Source organism: Hippichthys cyanospilos, chromosome 15 (genome assembly GCF_059441005.1).
Source record: "Hippichthys cyanospilos isolate Australia breed blue-spotted pipefish chromosome 15, RoL_Hcya_1.0, whole genome shotgun sequence".
Taxonomy (NCBI): domain Eukaryota; kingdom Metazoa; phylum Chordata; class Actinopteri; order Syngnathiformes; family Syngnathidae; genus Hippichthys; species Hippichthys cyanospilos.
In genome coordinates this window covers 6743952-6763986 of record NC_142383.1, presented here as the reverse complement: position 1 = coordinate 6763986, position 20035 = coordinate 6743952, and the positions used below count along the sequence as shown (strand labels likewise).

The 20035-nt window shown below is 38.2% G+C and overlaps 1 protein-coding gene across 2 annotated transcripts in view; it reads right to left on the bottom strand.

Moving 5' to 3' along the window:
• Positions 1–8153: 8153 nt before the first annotated feature.
• Positions 8154–20035, bottom strand: part of rai14 (retinoic acid induced 14) — a 46562-nt gene continuing 34680 nt past the window's right edge. For both annotated transcript variants that reach the window (XM_088435386.1, XM_088435387.1), the window contains 9 exons: positions 16925–17029; positions 16436–16537; positions 14194–14871; positions 12368–12834; positions 11094–11262; positions 10854–11021; positions 10612–10770; positions 10467–10532; positions 8154–9177 (listed from right to left, as the gene is read on the bottom strand). In XM_088435386.1, the coding sequence (XP_088291512.1) occupies positions 9091–9177; positions 10467–10532; positions 10612–10770; positions 10854–11021; positions 11094–11262; positions 12368–12834; positions 14194–14871; positions 16436–16537; positions 16925–17029 (2001 nt within the window). In that variant the 3' untranslated portion in view covers positions 8154–9090. The remainder of the gene's footprint in view (positions 9178–10466; positions 10533–10611; positions 10771–10853; positions 11022–11093; positions 11263–12367; positions 12835–14193; positions 14872–16435; positions 16538–16924; positions 17030–20035) is intronic.

Genomic DNA, 20035 nt, shown 5'->3' with positions numbered 1-20035 from the left:
TGTGCCGACGGGCATTTAACACACAAATCTCCTTTTATGAGATGTTATGCTCACACTTTAGGTTTTTTTAATGGTCACCTCTGTATACATTGTTAGGCGTGCCAAAAAAGTCGATTCACATGAGAATCGCGATTTACTGCGATTAAGGATTGATTTTAATCATCCAAAAATTGATATTATTGACAAAAAGAAATCGCTTCCCGTCGGCTTGCGTACTGCATCAGAGGCGCGCTGTGTCATGATGTCACTCCTCAGACGATTCTGGAAGTCAAACTTGCGTGGCAGGAGGCACAATAGGAAAGATTAAAGAAGAAGTAGTATGATGATTCTTTGCACATCTATAGACCAAAGCAAAAAATTTTTTTAATTGAATCGTATTGAATGAAAAACGTTTTGAATCGCAAATCACCTCTGATCAAATCAGACACCCAAAAACTGGAATCAAATCGTGGGACAGTCAAAGATTGCCACCCCTAATACATAGCCATGCTTTGTCACCCCGCAGCCATGTGCACGTGTGCGTTTAAGCGTAACCATATCCCATTGACCCAGGTTAGCGCCGCCATCAGTGCTCCGGTGGGCTCTATGATGTCACAGCACGGATGGCTTTACACTAACTGGTCGGAATAGTTACACAGGAATGCAGTTCCATTTAGGAAATCTACTATCATCGCAGCAGCTCCATCCAATCACTTCAAAACCACTTCTAAAGGGAGAAATTGGAGATGCTAACGATCTGTGATGTCATTCAGCAGAAACACCCAGTGCTATAATCAAGAGTTTTACAGTCAAAAAGTCACATAACTAAAATAGAAAGCGCACACACTGCAGACCAGATTGAGTACCAAAAAGAAAGAAATCACAGACCTAATTTTGTTTGTCTGATCACGCTGCGGCGGGCGGCACTTTTTGTAATCAGCAGTGAGTTCTCTCACAAGACTGAGGCAATGGATGACCATGAATTTTCAGTGACATAAAAAACCAGAAGAAACGGGAATCTGTTTACTTTCAGTACAACAATAGATCTTGTCAGTAAAAATAACTAATAAATCACAACTGAGTAACAACCATAAATCTGACTAGACTATAGCATTATTTGTTCTAGAGTTTGTAAGCCGCTTTCAAGTTGAAGAGAGATTGTGCAATTAAAAAAAAAAAAACTGACTGTCAACGGGGCAAGAAAATGTGAAAGAAAAACAAATTCCGCTGACAATGTGAACTCCTTTACCAGAGCAGGTCACTTGAGAGTGACACCCATTCATCTGTTTTCTCTTGCCACTTAACCTCACTTGGGTTGCCGGCGTGCTGGTGCCTATCTCAGCAGTCTTTGGGCAGTAGGTGGAGGGCACCCTTCACTGATTGCCAGCCAATCACAGGGCACACAGAAACAACCAAGCAGTCACACTCACACTCACGCCTGAGGGCAATTTGGAGACTTTAATACACCTACCAAGCATGTTTTTGGAATGTGGGAAGGGATTGGGATGTGGGAAGGGATTGGAGTGCCTGGAGAAGACCCGCACGGGCATGGGGAGAACATGCAAACTCCAAACAGGAAGGCCGGGGCAATCTGGAAGCGAATATATAATTGAATATATATTAATTAATTAAAGTGTCATCAAAAAAGTAATCGTCAACAAAATAATTTAGCTATTAAATGGAGTATAGGTAAAATAATAACTTTTTATTGTTGAAGATTCCTAAATAGGTTTTGTTTCCCTTTAAAGAAAACTGACTGAATCAAATCGACAGGATATTACAAAAAAAACAAACATATGAATGAAATCCCTATTTTTTATGTGAATATGTGCCAGGATGCAATACGTTATTTTGGTCATGGAATTTCAAATTGTTTGTGAGTTTTTTTTTTTTTTTTTTTTTTTGCAAGCTCGAACTAGGCCAGAACCTTCCTCCTCTGCGGTCCCTCTCATCATGTGTGTTTTGTAACGCTTCATCAGCTTCCACCACGGGCCAAACGTAGATCAATTGGGCATGTTTGCATTAATATCATCTTTGATCCACGAGTCTCTTGTTCAGTTGTCCATCGAACCCTCAAGGAAACGCTGCACTTTTATTTTGATTTGGTTTGATGAAGAGAACGCTCGTCATTAAGACTGTCTTCTGCCAGCAAATAAACAGAAGTCTATCGAGTTTTGAGCCGAGTCTTCACGTGGAGTGCACGTCCACCATTTTTGCTTTTTAGTAACACGGTTAAAAAAGGTTTGTGAGGGCCAGGGTGGGCTGCGAGCCAAGTTACATCTTGCAGCAATTAAGCCGCATGCATCTTGTGTGTGTACCTCTACTAGGCTCCTGTTTCAAGGCCGGCACGGCACATCAAAACTGAAGACGTTTGACTGCTTGGCAGTGGAGGCGGGAAGGCCCGACGTAGCAACAGCATGTAGCGCTCGTCATGCTCGTAATCACTTTACAATAAAGTGTGGTCGTATTAGATGGAACAAAATGTGTTTGTATTGTTGGTAAAGTACTCGTGGGCGGAGGGGGTGATGGAGGGCCACATGTGCTCGTGAGAATTTAGTTGCAAAGTGTTCATGAAGTCAAATTATATTCTTCTGCATTTCTTCTTCATGCGGTTTTTGTCAAATTGGGATACGCGAAAGTGCTTCAGAGGTACGAGAGGGTTTAAAAGGGTTTCTGCAGGTATGAGAAAATCTGAAAGATTTTTAATGTTTGACGTTTCCTTTTCAAATTAAGAGCAAATTGACTCCAAGATATTTGTACTTTTATAATGTATGTTCTTAAAGTCAATCCCAGGGACTTGGCTTTAGGAGGGTCTAAAAATGTCTGGTGATTTAAACTAAGTACTTAATTAATTACTGTCGGTACAAAGGTAACTAGGTACTAAAGTTATTGATTACTTTAGGTGCTAATGTACTAAAGTAATCAACTACTTTGAATACAATAGAATTGTATTAATTTAGGAAATAACAAAGTAATGATTTTGTTCAGGTAATTACCGGTAAGTACAAAATAATCACTTTAAGTGATGAAAACTATAGTAATTGTTTTTGGGGTAGTGAAGTGACTTTGGGTTCTAAAGAACCGAATATTTACCTAGGATAGTTGATTACTTTAGTACTTAATTCATGAATTCATTCAGTAACAACCATTTTTAGATGCTCGTTGAGCCAAAATTGTGTAAGTACCTGGGATTGAATATCAGGGAACTCATAAAAGCCATTAAAATATGTATTTGGGATTTAATTATTTCATTAGAAAATGAAGCATCTTATTTTTAAATTGTAATATAGTAACTAAAAATGCTGGAATGGCTGTATTTTTTATTTATTTTTTTTGCATTTTGAATAGATGGGATTTTGAATAGAATAGAATAGATGTCTTGTCATTCATGGCACAGTTCTCCAGCAGATAAACCAGACCTAAAGTAGATGATTTACACAATCTTCTGTAATTGCTAAATAAAATACACTTGTGTACTTGATGTTCTTTTACAAATTATACACTCATTTCAAGTGTTGGAAATGGCTTGTTCTAAGTGACGATGCAATATTAATGATGGAACATGTTTACTTATCATTACATAAAATATTAAATGTGCAGTTTTTCGGTTTCACGATGGGGTAAAAAAATCCGCAGATTATTTCCATTGTTTCATGTGGTGAAAATTTGTATGGACTTCTCTGACTGGAATCTCATGTTGGCAGTTCTCATGGCTGGCATTACTGACATGCCCAAAATGTCTCTAGGGGTTGCATGCCAAAAGCAAGTTTCCCTCTGGGGAAGCACTTAACGTAGATTCGGGGTCACTCAACAATTTTTAGCTGTATGCCAACACAAATGTTTCCAGAGCAACAAAGGCATTATTGCCTCTCGGTGTTTCCCCAGGCTGATTAGCGAGAGATTATGAAACAGCTTGTCAGTTTCTGTTTGCTTGTAAACATTACATTTTACTTCCCATGTATTGGATTTATTTATTTATTGTAATATCCAAATCAAAATAAGAGACTGAAATGTAATTGCATGTTCAGTATCATTGCCTCAGAGCACTAGAGGCCATGGAATGTAATTATTTGTAAATGTATCATTAAAAACTTAAAACAATTGATCTGTTCCTCATAAATTCATCAACATCATTGTAAGGATATTTTGTTTTAATTTGTAGATTTAAAGGAAAATAGGTCACATTTTTCCGCGGAATTAGACAACACTTAAATGCATAAGGAGCTGGCGCTCTATTCGGAGAACACCGTGACGCACTTTAGTGCGAATCATACAACAATATTTACCGAGCGTGGCTCACGTCATTATTAAGAAATGCACCGGATAAACAAATGATTAGCAGACAGGAAAAAGAGTTCAATCTTAAAGTGACAAGTTGGCTGCCTAAACTGCAAGTCTCGGTGACAGCCGTGATGAATCACCAGTCCGTGGTGGTCTTGTTCCCCAAAATAAACCAAAAAACTGACCTATTCGTCTGCAGAATCATTTTTGGAGAAACATTTGATTGTCAGGATTAAAATGAGCACGGAATGAGTTTTTGAGGCTGATCTGAATGGAAAAAAATTCAAATTAACCCACAAAAGCATTTTAAATTTTTAAATAAAGAATCAGCAGCAGCTGATCAGCGTTAGATTTAAGGATGAAAAGTATTTAAAATGAATTAACACACACGATGTAAAAATTATAAAAATACATATTTATAAAAAATATATATTATTAAATGTATCCATTTATTTAAAAATATTTATAAAAATACACTATCAAAATAACCTAATAAAATGACTAGGAAGATTAAGTGCTAACAGTTTAATATCCATCCATCCATTTTCTAGAACCGCTTATCTTCACAGCGGTCACAGGCTTGCTGGTGTCTATCCCAGCTGACTTTAGCAGTAGGTGGAGTTTTGAGGCAGACATATTTAGTCAAACTGTTTATAAAGTCAACTTACCCAACTTGGTCAACTTCATTCCAAAGTCCTAGAAGTTACATCTTTATTCTCATAACATTGTTTTTACCTTTAAAGTTTTGACTCACAATATGACTTTATTCTCGAAAAATCCTGAATTACTTTTCCAATCAAATTAACTTTTTGTTCTTTTAATATTACCACTTTGCTGAGCATTCAAAGATTTGCACTTGCACTGTTCTTTTGCTTAAGTTGTTGCAGCTTGTGTTGCTTGACAAATGTGAGCCCATGATGTATTAGCATCACAGCATGCGGCACCCTGAGGCCACAATGTTTGGGGAGGCACGATTGGCAGGAAGTTATCGTGTAAAAGGGCAGATGTGTGTGTGCGCGCATGTGCGTGTGTGTGCGTGCGTGCACGAGTGTGCGTCTTTGCCCAGCAGGCAGGACGCAGAGCCAGGACAGGAAACAGAGTAGATTTGTGCCACTGGTTAGAGGAAATAGAAGAGAAGATAAATGATCCTGAGTTGTTCTGGCAGTGACTTCTGAGCAACTTAAGAGCGATGACATGGACAACCTGATGACTAACACAACTACTTTATTTCCTCTTCTACGGACCAAGTAGAGGTTTTAGCAAGGGCGTGCAGAGGGGGGCCATGGGTGGCTAGATCCATTCCTCTTTTTCCCTTGATGCCAGAGTGCCCTTTTCCATGTGCTCATTTTCTAAGGTCAGTTTGTGACCTGATCACGGTCATTTTTTTTTAAATCTAACTAATATCCCTCCCTACACAAAGATAAAACTAGTTTTGAAATAAATAAGGTTGTGGATGGGGTAGACGGATACCATGTGCAAAGGGTCAGAAATTCCATAGGAAAACCAGGCAGTTGTTTGTTAATACACCATATCCTAATTCTGCCCACAAACTCTTACTGATTTTTATACTAATTATTATTACTATGCTTGTTTGTTTTTTGTTATTTTTTTTGCTGGGGGGGTTCCAGGCTACCCTTTACCTCATCATTCACCACAGTACACACACATGCTTTTCAGTAGACATTTGTAGCATGGTGCAGCAAGTGACAAAATGGCAATGGATTAAGTGTTTGGAATTTGTTGTTTAATTCATATTCCACTAATGCAATGTTTCTCAAATACTTTGTGTGTGTGTGTGTGTGTGTGTGGGGGGGGGGGGGGGGGGGGGGTTTCAGGCACTTTGATGAACTCTTTTGTTTTGTTTGTTTGTTTTTTGCTTAACTCATAAACACTGTAAAAAAGTAGTTACTGTAGTTACGGCAGATACTGTTTTTTTTTAATAGATAATAATCTTATTTATGGTCAGTGTGGCGGGGGGGGGGGGGGGGGGTGTTGCTTTCCAAGGGGGGGCTCTGCAAAATATAGTCGAGAAGGACTGTACCAATGCAATACTACGTGATACTGTACCTTTTGAGCTATTTTAATAGGTAACAAAGTTGTCTTTAATTTGATAATTTGATTGTTATCTTGTCAATAATTAATTTGCTTTTTTAAAATGTATAAATAGTACATTTAAAACACTTTTTGCCACTTTCTGACATTTTTCTAGGTTTGGTAAAGACATTCGCGAGCTGAGCCATGATTGGTGGTTGTTTGGGTAAATATGACAGCGGGTACCAAAATATCTTTTTAAAAGTCTAAATGTGCATGTAAAATAATAGTGAATAAATTATTGATCAAACATTAACTTTTTACTACTAGAACGGCTAAATGAGTACAGTATACCTTTCATGCAACTAGGTAGTGCACATGGAACTTATTGTAAAGAAGTTTTGGTTGACCTCTTTGAGGTTAAGTTTGAGTTTCAGTATCGTTCACATACGTTTTCAGTAGTGTATGCACGCATATCAGCACATTGATTCAATGTAAACTTCACTTGAGAAGTGATTTGACAATTTGTCACAAGGAGGGATGAGTTATATATATTTAACCATCCATCCATTTTCTGCAACGCTTGTCCTTTTAAGCGTCACAGGGGAACTGGAGCTTGTCCCAAGACACAGCCTATTCACGCACATTCACACCTTTGAACAGTTTAGAGTTTTCACTGAACGTAATCATGGGGAGAACATGTAACTTCCACAAAGGATGCGAGAGTTGAGGTACAACTTTGATCTCCTGAAATCTATGCTCGGTGTCGAGTAAATATTGCCATCTAGTGGCCAATGGGGGCCTAGATAAACTGGGGTTTTTCCAGAATTTTCTGCTGCGTCATTTCTCCATCCATTTTCTATACTATCCTGTCCTTGGGGTTTGCTGGAGCCTATTCCAGCTGACTTGGCGGGTGTACCTAGAGAAAAAGAACATAAACAGGGGGACAACTCCAATGCAAGGCCACAGCCCAGAGTGGAACACAAAACGTCACTCACTGAACCCATAGGCCTCCCTCCCCAACCCCTGCAAGTCCCTGCTCTTGACCTCCACATGTATTTACAAAACTGGCTCCTTCTAATTATTTATACTAAATTAGACAACCACAATCAAAAAACAAATTACAGTAAATACATTTTTAAATTATTTTGTGTACAGTACAGAATTATTCGTTATAAATTATTGCTGGTGTTGTGTGAGATCCATACATCTCCAAATCCATTATTTTTCATAAACCCCGCCCACAGCACGTTTATTGTGTTATTAACCAGAGGTTTGTCATTTTTAGAAATGATAGTTTTTAGTCCATTGGTACCTTTGGACCCCCTTCCATTATCGTAGATCTGTCATTTTAGGAACTTTACCTAAACTGTAGTTATCTGTCCATTGCTCTGTCAGACAAATATTTACAGCAGTACCATGTACCGAGGAACACATCCATGTTGGGACTGACCAACAGATTTGTGGGGAAAAACATTAAAAGTTGACCAAATTTGGACATTGGCATCTGCCCAACAGTTCAAACAATGTATGATATTAATTGTCTGTTTATAAGGCTTTCATTTATGGTTTGTAAAAAAATAAAGACAAATTATTTGATTGCTAGGTTTATTAACAAGGGCTCAAAAACAACTGTACATCCTCACAAAACTGCTGGTAAAGACACAAGAAACAAACCTGCATTTATTTCTTTTCCTTTCCTTTACAAATATAAAATATTTGAAAGGCCCAAATGGATCACGTTATGTCATTTCACAAAGCCAAACATGCAAGAAAGAAAACAAATTTTCTCAGCCACAAGACTTTTGTTGGGAGTGTTGTGAACATTCTTCCTGAGCAAGATATGAGAAATAATCATGAAATGAAGCAGACTTGTTTCTTTTTATTTTCTAACAGTCAAAAACTCCAGAAAACGTCACCTACAGTTGGAAGTCGTATGGCTTTTGGCACAGTACTAAGGCAAAAGATGGTGGAGGAGTAAACCTTTTAGGAGATACACTACATCAAAGTGCAAGCACTATTAAACATGATGAGTCTAATATGGCATTTAACACCTCATTTAGATCGAGATGCAAACACGTCAGAGCCATAAAAAAAAAGTCCTATCAATAAGTGCAGGCACAAGACCCTAACAGTTTATCTCCTGAATGAGATCGTGATTTTACGACACTAGATACTGAAACTTTTACAATTTAATAAAGGACGCGTGAATAAAAACGTAACAAGTTAACATGTCAGTCGACCAAATAGTGCATTGTTACACTGGAGGAATTAAAAACATCACATTCAAACATGAGCCTCCTCATTAGCGTACAGTAACTTGGGTAAAAATGACATTTTTAGCTGAGTAAAAAAAAAAAGTTATAAACATGATCATGCATATGTGGCGACCATCTCATGCATTCCTATCAGGGCAAAAATAACTTAGATTATATCCAGGGAAAGTATGACACATTTGGACAGCAAGTAAACATGGTTGTATTTAAAAAAAAAAAATAGACCCTACAAATGGCAGCACCAATAAGGCTATTAGTTTTACACACAATGAAAAGGATCATAATTGCTGCTTTGACGCAGCAATGTAAGATTCAACATATACTTTGTGTATGCACAGAAAATTTGGCTGATTGATGTTAACGAATGTTCGGGTTCAGGGTTTCCATAATGATGGAGTTGTGACTTTGCAAGGAAGTTGAGAGGCACGCCGTGTTGCAGCCTCGCAGGACGCTGGCAGCAGCAGCAGTTGACTTCAGTGTGTTTGTTTTGGGTTTGTTGGCTTTGGAGCGTGCTCAATGTGTCTCAGCAGGCCTCCTTGGTTTGACTTGGCACCTTGCACATCATCAAGATCTGCTTCAAGGCTTTCTGTACATCCTCATCCATCTGACCCTGAAGTGCAATGCAAAGGACAAACTATCAACAAAATCACTACTTTGAAATCAAAGCCAGCAAAAAGTTTGGATAGTGGGTATGATTAGAAAACTGAACCGGTTTTTGCTTTTCTGTCAAAATCTGCTAGAAGTACCTTTTTGGCAAAAACAAAAACAAAGTTCTTCTTTTTAACTTTCAGGTGTCTGATTACAGTAGTAAAAAAGAACATTAATAACAATAATAAATGACACTAAGTTTGTCTTGAAAAAAGAAAAAAAGGTGTTTACTTAACACTAAATAATGACACATAGTATAAATCACCTCATGAAATGAACTTTTCCATTCTCATTGTACGCGACTTGGACTTTATCTAGTTGTTTGAAATGGTGCTTGCCCATTGATGAGCTTGTCTGGATGCTGGTTGCATTTTTTTTTTCAGTGTACCTGGTTCTAAAAGTTTTTTCTTTGTTTTTTAAACTGTCAAACAGGCTTCTGACAGTTAAAAAAAAACGTGAAAAAAAAATTCCCCCTTCTCACAGATTGTGCTTTTAAAAACGAAACAGAACAAAATGATGTAATTTCTGATTTTGGACACCAGGTGGCACTACATGTGACAGATGAAGTTAAAAACTCATGAAGAAGTAGTCATGATGTCATGTCAAATAAAGAAGCACTCAGCGCTAACTGCTGAACTATAAATAAATAGTCAATAAATAAACAAATAAATAGTCAATTTACAGTACCGCCAAGCAGTGGAGAAATGTGTTCAGTTGAGTGAATAAACTGGGTTGGTTCAATTCACTGTCATTCAAAGCTATAACACAGCTGATTTTACCAGAGATTTAGTTAGTTGCTCCCTGTCATAGGCTTGATTTAAAGTTTCTTGCTCTGATGAAAGCATTCTTGGATGTGTTTCCAGTAACAAATGAATGCAGACCAAATTTGCATTGTTTCTCTGTCTGGTTCTTGGCCAGAAAATGATATAAGATATACGTTTTTTAAATTATTTTAATTCTCTTAATGAATTGAATTTTCAATGAATTTTTTGCTGAATTAAAAAAAAAAAGTCAAACGTTGCCCTCTAGTGGCAGCGGAAGGTTGGGCAAAATTACACCGACGGACTAAAGGACCGACGATTACAATTTCGTATGGCTTGAAAAATATGACAAACCGACGCTGACAGAAAGGGGGTGGGGCTCAGGCCAGTAAAAAAAATGTAAGTTGCCCAACTCTGCAAACTTGTATATTACCACTTTTTGTGTTATTCATCGCTGCACATCGGACAAATATTTGGGAGAGCCCAGTACCTGTACAGCATAAAGAAGATGCATCCTGTAGACTGACACAATCTCATTGTGCTGCTTCTTGGACTCCTGAGATGTAAACAGAAAACGTGGGAAGGAATGCAAACAGTGTAGTTTAATATGAAGCTAAATTTAAAATGAAACTCACGGCTAGTTGGTACTGCAATTGTTTGACTTGCTGCTGCATGGTCTCCAGCTGCTGGTTCTGCTGTTGTCTCTTGGAGGGTGATCCTGAGCCATAGGAGAGCTGGGATAAGCTGTTTAAAGCGTCCTTTAGCTTGGCCACTTCCCGGGACAGATCGTCTATCTGTGAGGATCAAAGGAGATGTGTTAGCTAGCCCCACATCAGGCCTTGTCTGACAGGCTCAGATTTGGTTAAATGGGACTGACCCGCTTGTTTTTCTCCCTCTCTGAGGCCACATGATTCTCCACCAGCTGCTTGAGCTGACACACAGCGTCCTGGGACTCGGCCAACCTGGAAGTCAGGCTCTGGTTCTCCTTCTCCTTTGACGTCAGAACCTCCTGGATGGCCTCCCGCTCTGCTCGATTGTCCCGCGCCTTATAAAGGATGTTAACGATTAACCTTTCGAGGGCTGTGAGATGTGGCATGGGTTCTGTTCCCCACTTCACCTTCTGCCAGGCGTCAGCCGCCTCCAGAGCCATCTCGTCCTGCTTTCTGAGGGCCTCTTGGAGGAGTTGCGTCAGGTGGTTCACCTCGCCTTCCAGCTGCTCTCGCATTTTAATGTGATCCTCCCTGGAGATTTGATCCTCTGAGGTAGTGTCTTTCTCCATTGCCAGCCTTGGTGTAAACAACCACACGGTTACATTTAATGGAATGTTCCTAATGCTATAGAATTAAGACTTTATACGGCCCGAACCCTGCAAGCGTCAAATTAAAACCATCATCGTGTTCTGCAAAACGAGCGAGGTACAAACTGAGGTCCAAGGGCCGTTTGCAGCACATTCTCTCTTTTTTTCTTGCCATGACATGTACTAAAAATAACTTTTAACACAACCCAAATCTTCCCAGCCTCAAATCCATTGCAATGTGCAACATTCATGCTTGATATTCTCACCTACTGCCTCCAAACAGACTTGATGACACGAGGTTCGACTCCAAGATACGCTTACTTTGAAAATTATTATAAAAAATGTATTACTAAATATATAAGGAAAGATAGATACTAAGAGAAAAAGACGGTCTGGAATGTACAAAAGGAAATGGACCAATTAAAAAGAAAAAAAACTGCCATTTGTTGAAAATGACATTGGATGTACCTAATGCTCAGGTAAGAAGCAATCACGGCTCAACTTGTGATTAAACTGACAAAACAGGAGACCCTTGAGCGTGTGAAGCTCATTTCAGTCCCCGCAGAAGTGGAAAATGCTTTTAAGGTATTAGTAGTACATACAAAATAATTATCTAATGAATAATAGACAAAATAAAACATTTTTATTGCTGAAAATGGCTAAACACGTCCGTTTGAGTTTTTCCAATTTTTTATGATGCCATCACAGATGTGACCGGTTACCGCAGACCAGGAAACTAAAATTGCTCTTTCTACAACGCTTGCCACAAGATTGTGAATAGGAAAGTTGCGGTTCATGTCAAGGACGTCCATTGAAGTGAGAGACTGACGTCTTTGTATGATGTTGAGGGACTATAAGTTTAGCCTGTGTTGTTAGTGGAGATTTTTGAGTCATTGCCAAATATGCACGTGTACATGCTTACACTTTTGTGAAACCTAATCAATCTAAGCTTTTGTAATATGTTTTAAATTAAGTGTTTTGGCATCATAGATGATGGTTTACCAGTAATTACAGTTTAAACAATGAATGTAGGTGAAAACAAACGACAAAAAAACGTTGGGGTGGTTGGGGTGGTCAATTTCTCCCTCGCGCACCTGTTCTGGAGAGCATCCAGTTCCAAGGTCTTGTGGCGGAGCTGCTCTTTCAATTCTTCCGACTGGCTTTCCAACTCCTTGATGGCGTTTCCTAACGACGACATCACTTGTGCGTGATCGGCGAGAGCCACGGAGCCCTGCGCCTGAAGCTCCGCCTCCTGCCTCAGCTGCGAGATCTCCTCCAGAGCTGCCGAGTACTTCTTCTCCGTGTCGGCGAGCAGCGTCTGCATCTCCTCCAGCCGGTTCTGCATCTCCTGCTGCAGCTCCTCTGAGGGCGGGGACGGCGGTCGACCGCCTTCGGCCAGCTGCTTCTGCGCGGCGCCGAGCTGGGCCCGGGTTTCGCTGTAGGAGTGCGACAACTCCAGCAGGCGACGCTGTAGTCCGCAAATCACCTCGTTGAGCTCACATTTCATTTCCTCAAAATCTTTGGCTGCAGCCTCTACAGGAACTGTGCCTCTCAGAGCCTCCTGATGAACGAGAATGATATATCGAATTAATAGAACGTTAAGAGTTGGGCGTAGAAGAGCTACTTCCATTTTGTTTTGTTTTTCACACCAGGGTTATGTTTCATTTAGATTATTACTGGATAGCAGCTACTGAAACGATAACCAACTCGGTCTTCCTAGTTAGCCTAGAAGTTAAGGTTGTGGTACTTGTTTTTTTTATTATTTGGTTTAATTATTTTGAAAGTCTGCCTTAGTAGGTGCTACTGTTTTGGTTAGCACCTCCAATCAAAAATAAACACTGTTGCTATGGGGGAGTCCATTTGGGGAGATCTATTTACCTTAATTTGTTCAAGGACAATTACAGTAAATGCTAAGCTGGAATTGACCCATGATCCATGTTTTTCCGGGCTTGCAGTAAAAAAGTGAATTATTCTGCTTACTATACGTTACTGGCATAAATGTAAGACTAAAAATGTATTCCTTGCAATTAATACATGACTATCTTCCGTTGCAGATGAACATTTAACTCATTCACTGCCAATGACGACTATAGACGTCAAAGATCCGTTTTTACTGGGTTAGCAATGAATGACTTTATTGCCATTGGTAAGCTGCAGTCTGTGAAGATGATGACTAGGGTTGCAACTACCAATGATTGTAAGAATCAATCAATCTGTTCATTTTGTCAATTAAGCAATAAATCAGATGTTAAACATGTCAGAGAATATGAAAATGTGTTATGTTTTCTAAAATTACAAAAAGATGTTGGTAAATGCATTTTGGTTCTATAATAGTCTGTTTCATGAAGGACTAAATAAATATGATATTAATTATTGGGAGGTTAAAATTCTGAATTCTTTGGATTCTTTTTGGTATATAAATGATTATCAAAAGTAATTTTCTATTAATTTGATTGATTAGTTGTTGATTAATTGCTTGATCTCTACTGATGATGATTGCTCCTTTCCTACAAACACACACAAAAAGGATGGCATCTGTTTGGCATCGCCTCGTTTTATTGTCTTGACTATTGGGCCACAACTAATAATTATTTTTAATTATCAATTAATCTGTTTAGTATTGTTTTTTAATCATATTAAAAAAATAGGTCTAATCCCTTATTCAAAAACATGACCTTAGTTCAAATATTTCAGAAAATGGTCCGTAATGTCGAAAAAATATGCAAAAATTTTGATTGTTTTCCCATGTAAAAACAGATGTTTTATTTTGAGACAACACAAAGATAATCAGTCGACTTAATGGAGGACTACTGAAACTGTTGAAAAGCTGAAATCCTGAGCATTTGGACAGTTTTCAATTAAAAACGATATAAGAGCCCATGATTTGTGTGTGTGTGTATGCGTTGCTGACAAGCATTACCTGGAGCATCCCAATTTCCTCCTGCGCCTCCTTATACAGCTCCTCCATCTTTGCCGTCCTCCCTTCTTTTTCTTGAGCGTTCCTTCTATCTTCCTCCGCCCTCCTCAGCGCCTCCTCCAGATGTTTCAATTTGTGAGCCGCATTCTCATGCTCAGAACCCGTCTGGACGAGCTGCGCCTTCAGCTGCTTGACTTCCTGCTCGAGCGCGGACGCTCGCCGTTGACTGGCCTGATCGCCGCCCATCTGCGCTCTCAGCTCCTCCACCTCCTCCACGGCTTGGTGGTATCTCTCCTGGGTGTCCGTGAGCTTCGCTTGCAGCTCCGCCAGACTCTCGATCAATTCTTCCTCTTTTGCTCTCCCCCTCGCACTTCCCTCCTCGCACATTTCTCTGTTCCTCTCAGGTTTCACCAGTGCCTGCAGCGAGCGGTTCTCTTTCCGGGTTTCCAGCAGCTTCATCTGGACGTTCTCGAGCGCCTGCCTTAACAGTCGGGTCTCCTCCTGGCTCCCCCTTATCCCCTCTTCCTCGATTCCGTCCTCCCGCGGTGCGTGGGCGGTGGAAGGTACAGCTGTTGCTAGCTCTAAGTCATCCCGTGTGGAATGGAAGGAGGAGTTAGAGGTCATGCTGTCGGGGCGGCTGGTTTCTTTCAGGTCCTCGTTTGCTTGGAGTGATGGATGTTTCTGCAAATAGGAATGAGAGAGTTAAGATAAACAACGCTGGACAAAAAAAAAAAAATGTATGTGACGTTGCATGCTACTTGTTTATTTTTTTATGGCAAAACAATGTACTACTTTAATCATCTAATAAGCCAGGGTTCCATTTGACTTAACCTTATGGCTACTAAGGCATGTAGGTGATTCATTAGCGCAGCATCATGGTGACATATCAGGATGCATCGCTACTAGCTGATAAAAATGATCAGCTGGGTAAAAATTGCCCATTGAACAGAGAGAGGGAACATCAAAGTTTATAGGATTTGTCCAAAATTAACTTTTTCAAATGGCTTTTTTAAAATTTATTTTTCAAATGTATTATTATTATTATTGTTGTTGTTATTATTATTATCATTTTTTGTTTTGTTAAGAACCAGAATCGATAATGGTTTGGAATCGGACCAGAACTGGAATTGTCCAAATTGAAACAAACATTTCCAATTCTTATTGCTAAGAATAACAAAAATAAACATTGAAAACAACTATTTCAACAACAATTCCCAATCATTATTGCTAGGAATAACCAAAATAAGTATTAGCATTGCAAACAATGTAACATTGCTTTTGACAAAATCGGTGTACACCTAAGCTGATTTTCAAGTATTTTGACATTTTTTTAATTTAATTATGAGACGTTAAACTTAGTTCACCTTTTTCGGCAGTGAAAACTTAATATTTTATCTATAAGTAATTTGATAACTATTGTTTATGTACAATTAACCTTTAAAAGCCCATTTTCCACTTGCTGTGGACTGAAAATAACAATGAGGTCAAGGCTCAGCTATCATTGCTATTTACGGCTCACCTGTGCATCTGGCTCAAGTCATGTGACATTTAAAACCTGAGCAGTGATTGGGTTAGGGTTAGCTGAGCCATGCACACATATGATGTCATTTTCAATCAACAGCAAATGTGTTTTTAAAGGTATTCTAAACGAAAGATAATTCTCAATTATCGATAAAATGGTATCCTTTTGCTGCTAAAAAATATATAAAGTTTAGTTTACTGTCCCTTTAGGTATGAGATCTAACGTTACTGAAATATAATTTCATTACAAACCCATCCAACAAAATTACCTTTAAACAAATGGGCTTATACACATGATTTATTTAGGTAGAAAATTATACTGAAAGTGTATGTGTGTACATGTGGTTAAGGCTCATCATAACTTCCACTAGCATCACAGGCTAATGATTTTAGTCTTTTTTGAGATCTATCATTTTAACATTATACCCTCACATCCATTACTACTTTCCTAAAAGCTCTGACCTTGCTGCCATCCAGTGGCTCTTTAGAAGCTTTATAGAAAGAACACAAAAAAACATGGTGGGTTTGCTGCTTTGAATTGCAATGGTGAGTTCCAAATTGTTTGTGCCACAGGCGAAACACAAAACAAAACAAAAAAAACCTGCAAATGGCTCTATTTATGAATTCCGGATAGGCGAGAGTCTAAGCAAACACTCAAAAGGTCATGTAGAGATGATTGTTTGAAAAAACAGCTAAGTGTTTTATAGTGCTATAGGCCTTTTACCTTAAAATTGATGGCCAGTTGCTGGTTTTCCAAAGTGAGAGCTGTTATCTTTGCTTGGAGGGCTGAAACAAGAGCGGCCGACGGTGTAACACCGGGCTCAACCTGTCGGTTCAATACACCACATTATATACGTTACAGGCTGACGACATTGAGAAGCATGCGCTCGGGACCACTCGCCAACAAAACACGTCCTGACATGAAAGCTTCTGTTAGGACCTCCACAAGAATGCTGAAGGTGAACAAGTTGAGCAAACAGATGTCTCGTGGCACTAAACTCGCATTATCCATTTCCATTTGGTTTAAACTTGAAAGTTTAAGGTACAGAAAAACACAAAGGTGTTTTTCCATTAGTGTGAAAACATTTTAGTAACCAGAAACATATGCTTATTATTATTACTATTCTACTTTTCGATACAAAGCTACTGTACGATGTCACGCATTAGCAGGAGATGTCCCCACATTTCAGGACTAATGCAGTTTTTTAATTACCTTGGGATCCTGTTCATCGACATTCCTCGAGTCGTCCATTGTTTCCAGCAACATGCTTCCCTGGTTGTCGCGCAGCTTCTCAAAGTCCTCTTGGACTTCACCATCCTTCCGCACGAGAACGAGGGGGAGGGAGAAAAGGGGGTGCGAGAAAAAGCCAGGTGGGAGTGGTGATTGGGAGAGGAAAAGAAGGACTTGAGATAGGACTTTTGTGCTTTGAATTTTCTCTTGCTTTTCCCTTTTATTCAACTTAAATAAACTGCATGTCGTTGGGTACCTTTTTAATACATATTTATTCATTGGCTTATACTGGCATAGCTGTATTTGTCACAGAAAATTCCTAGGTATCCTACTAATGTTACAAAAAGAGTGATTCTTTTGAGTTAATTGAAGAAAATATTTGTGGCCATGGTTCTCAAACTGAGGTCCGCGAGATAAAACATGTACATAGCAATATTTTGTGTTATAGTTCAAAAAGTGTGTCGCTACAAAGGTGGTTATAGTTGACAAACAACATAACTAGACAATGTCGATCAGACCGGCATCAGAGCTGAAAAAATTGAAAAAAACAAACAAACAATCGATTAACCGACAACTAATCACTAACCAAATTAATCGACAACTATTTTAATAACTGAGTAATCAGTCAGAGCCACTATTTAACTTAAAACCATAAAAATTCTCAAATTTCAACCGCTCACCAGTGATGATTTTGGTGTTTGCAGTCCATGAAAGTTGTTTGATTTATCTTTTGTGTTAATTACAATATGACACTTGATTTTACTTTTTTAATTTCTGTATAAGACAAACTAACAATAATTTTTAAATAATCTCTCGATGAGAAAAAAAATGGCTTCATTATACACTTACAAAATACACTTGCATTTGAAAATACACACTTCCAAAATAAAAAATTATAGAATTATTTGATTGATCATTGACTACCATAATTCCCCAGTTATAAGACATGCTTTTTTTTTTTTCCAAAAAATCAAGGCCAAAAGTATGGATGTGTCTTAATAATGGTAACTCAAAAATTTGATTGATTGATTTTTTTTTTTTTAATTCAACACCTTTCGAGGAAGATTGATCCATCAGTCACATAAGCTGGGTTTTGATGCACAGATGTGCATTTTTATGCCGGCCATATTCTTACAAAAATCCCCGTAACGGGAGGAGCTCGAGGGCGGAACTCAGTTGGCTGTTAGCAGCCAGTGCCTGTTGCAGCGAACAGCATCTTGTGTTAGCTGAGGCTGTTACGGCATTACTTTCAATAAAAGAAGCGAGCAGGCTGAACCACCGTCCGAATCCATCCTTGTTCATACACAGGAATATTACTAAAATGCAGAAGAACATGTAAAAGTTATGATGTCTCCAGTTGATTCAATTAAGCGTGCACCGGTCAGAGTACACTGAAAGTTATTCCATTTGACATGTTTATTAATTGCGATCTTTCGACATATGCACACAATCCCAAACTTGGTGAAACACGAATGCTGCTCAACTTTGGGTATTTATGGTAAAATGAACTCGAACCGCATCACGAGGAAAGATTAAAACCAGAAGCTTGGAACCCACTCAATACTGGCGAGGCTTTCACTGACCGCTCATAAAGTGGGAGATCTGAAACATGCTTAACGAGCAACAAATATATAACTTACGGATATGAACACAAGAAAATATGAGTTAACAAAAGACGAGATTCTTTTTTTTTTTTTTTTTGCTAGTTTCTACAATGTTGCTGTGATTTATATTTGGGGAATTCCGGTAATTGATAGAATAATCCAACACAAAGATATTGAATTGCGACAACTGTCATTGACCTGATCATAATCGGCAGATATTTGCTATTTTTTGCAAGATTGCTGATCAGCTATAATGTCATAATTTGGAGTCATCAATGATATCATAAATCGCTCCGCAAATTGTTAGTCACGTGAATGAATGCTTTGCGGGGAAACATTACACCTTTTATTTGCGTACTGCGGCTGTTTATTATATTAAGTTTAAAATATGTAATAGAGATGTTTTTGCGAGCATCGGTTTCTCACATGCAGTATTTACTTGGTGCTGTAAATCAATGTAATTACAATATGGTATTCTGTTACAGTAAACTATTGCATTTGTTATTCCTGTCTTAAGTTATTCTTTTTTTTTAAAAAAAAAGCACTTTTATCAATCAATCAATCAATCAAATTTTATTTATATAGCCCTAAATCACCGAAGTCTCAAAGGGCTTCACAGAATGAAAAGAGGTCGTACAGAGACATCTTTTCAGTATAGGGTACACAACAGCTAACTTTTAGCTAACTGAACTTTTGTATCTGTCTCTTTTGGGTGTGGCAAAAATGGTGAAACTGCAAAAATGACACTATATACCGTAGACAAATACATGCAGTAAATAAACAAGTTATTTAAACAGACATTTTGCCCCAGCTTGTGATTCGATCAGTGATCACTAATTAATTTTAAACTCATTACCTCAAAAAACCCGATTATGTAAAGTCTAAAAATAACAAACTATAATTGAAAAAAGAAACATGTCATGTATGTTAAAGTACTCGACAGTAAATAAAAATGCTTAAAAAAATTGAAGTGCATCTTATGTTCCTAAAATTAACTATAATTTAGTGATGCCATTTTCCTCTTTATCAATTCATATCATACATTAAAACTTACTAAATTAAAGTAGTGAAACAAAATAAAAACCATCTATAATGCAAAATTTAGATTTATAACCTTGACATAACCAACATTTTATTTGTATTTTGTTAGCAGTTATTTAATGATTCTTTTTTTTAATGATTTATTCACTTTAATAAAGTGATTGTAGCAAAATGATCAGTCAAGCTTTGAAGAAGAGCGTTTTCTTTGAGGTTTTTCTAATCAAATTATTAAAGTTATAAAGTTAATAATTTAAGTCCAAACTTAGTCCTCTTTTTTTTTTCCATGTGGACAATAGTATAGACATTTTTTAATCATACGAGCCACTGTTTGAGGAAATACAATGTTCTTTGGTTGCCATTTGCAGTGATGTAGACATGCACTGTTTTTAATATTAATAGTAATAACTACGATGTCATGACTAGTGAGTATATCATCTAATTTCCGACG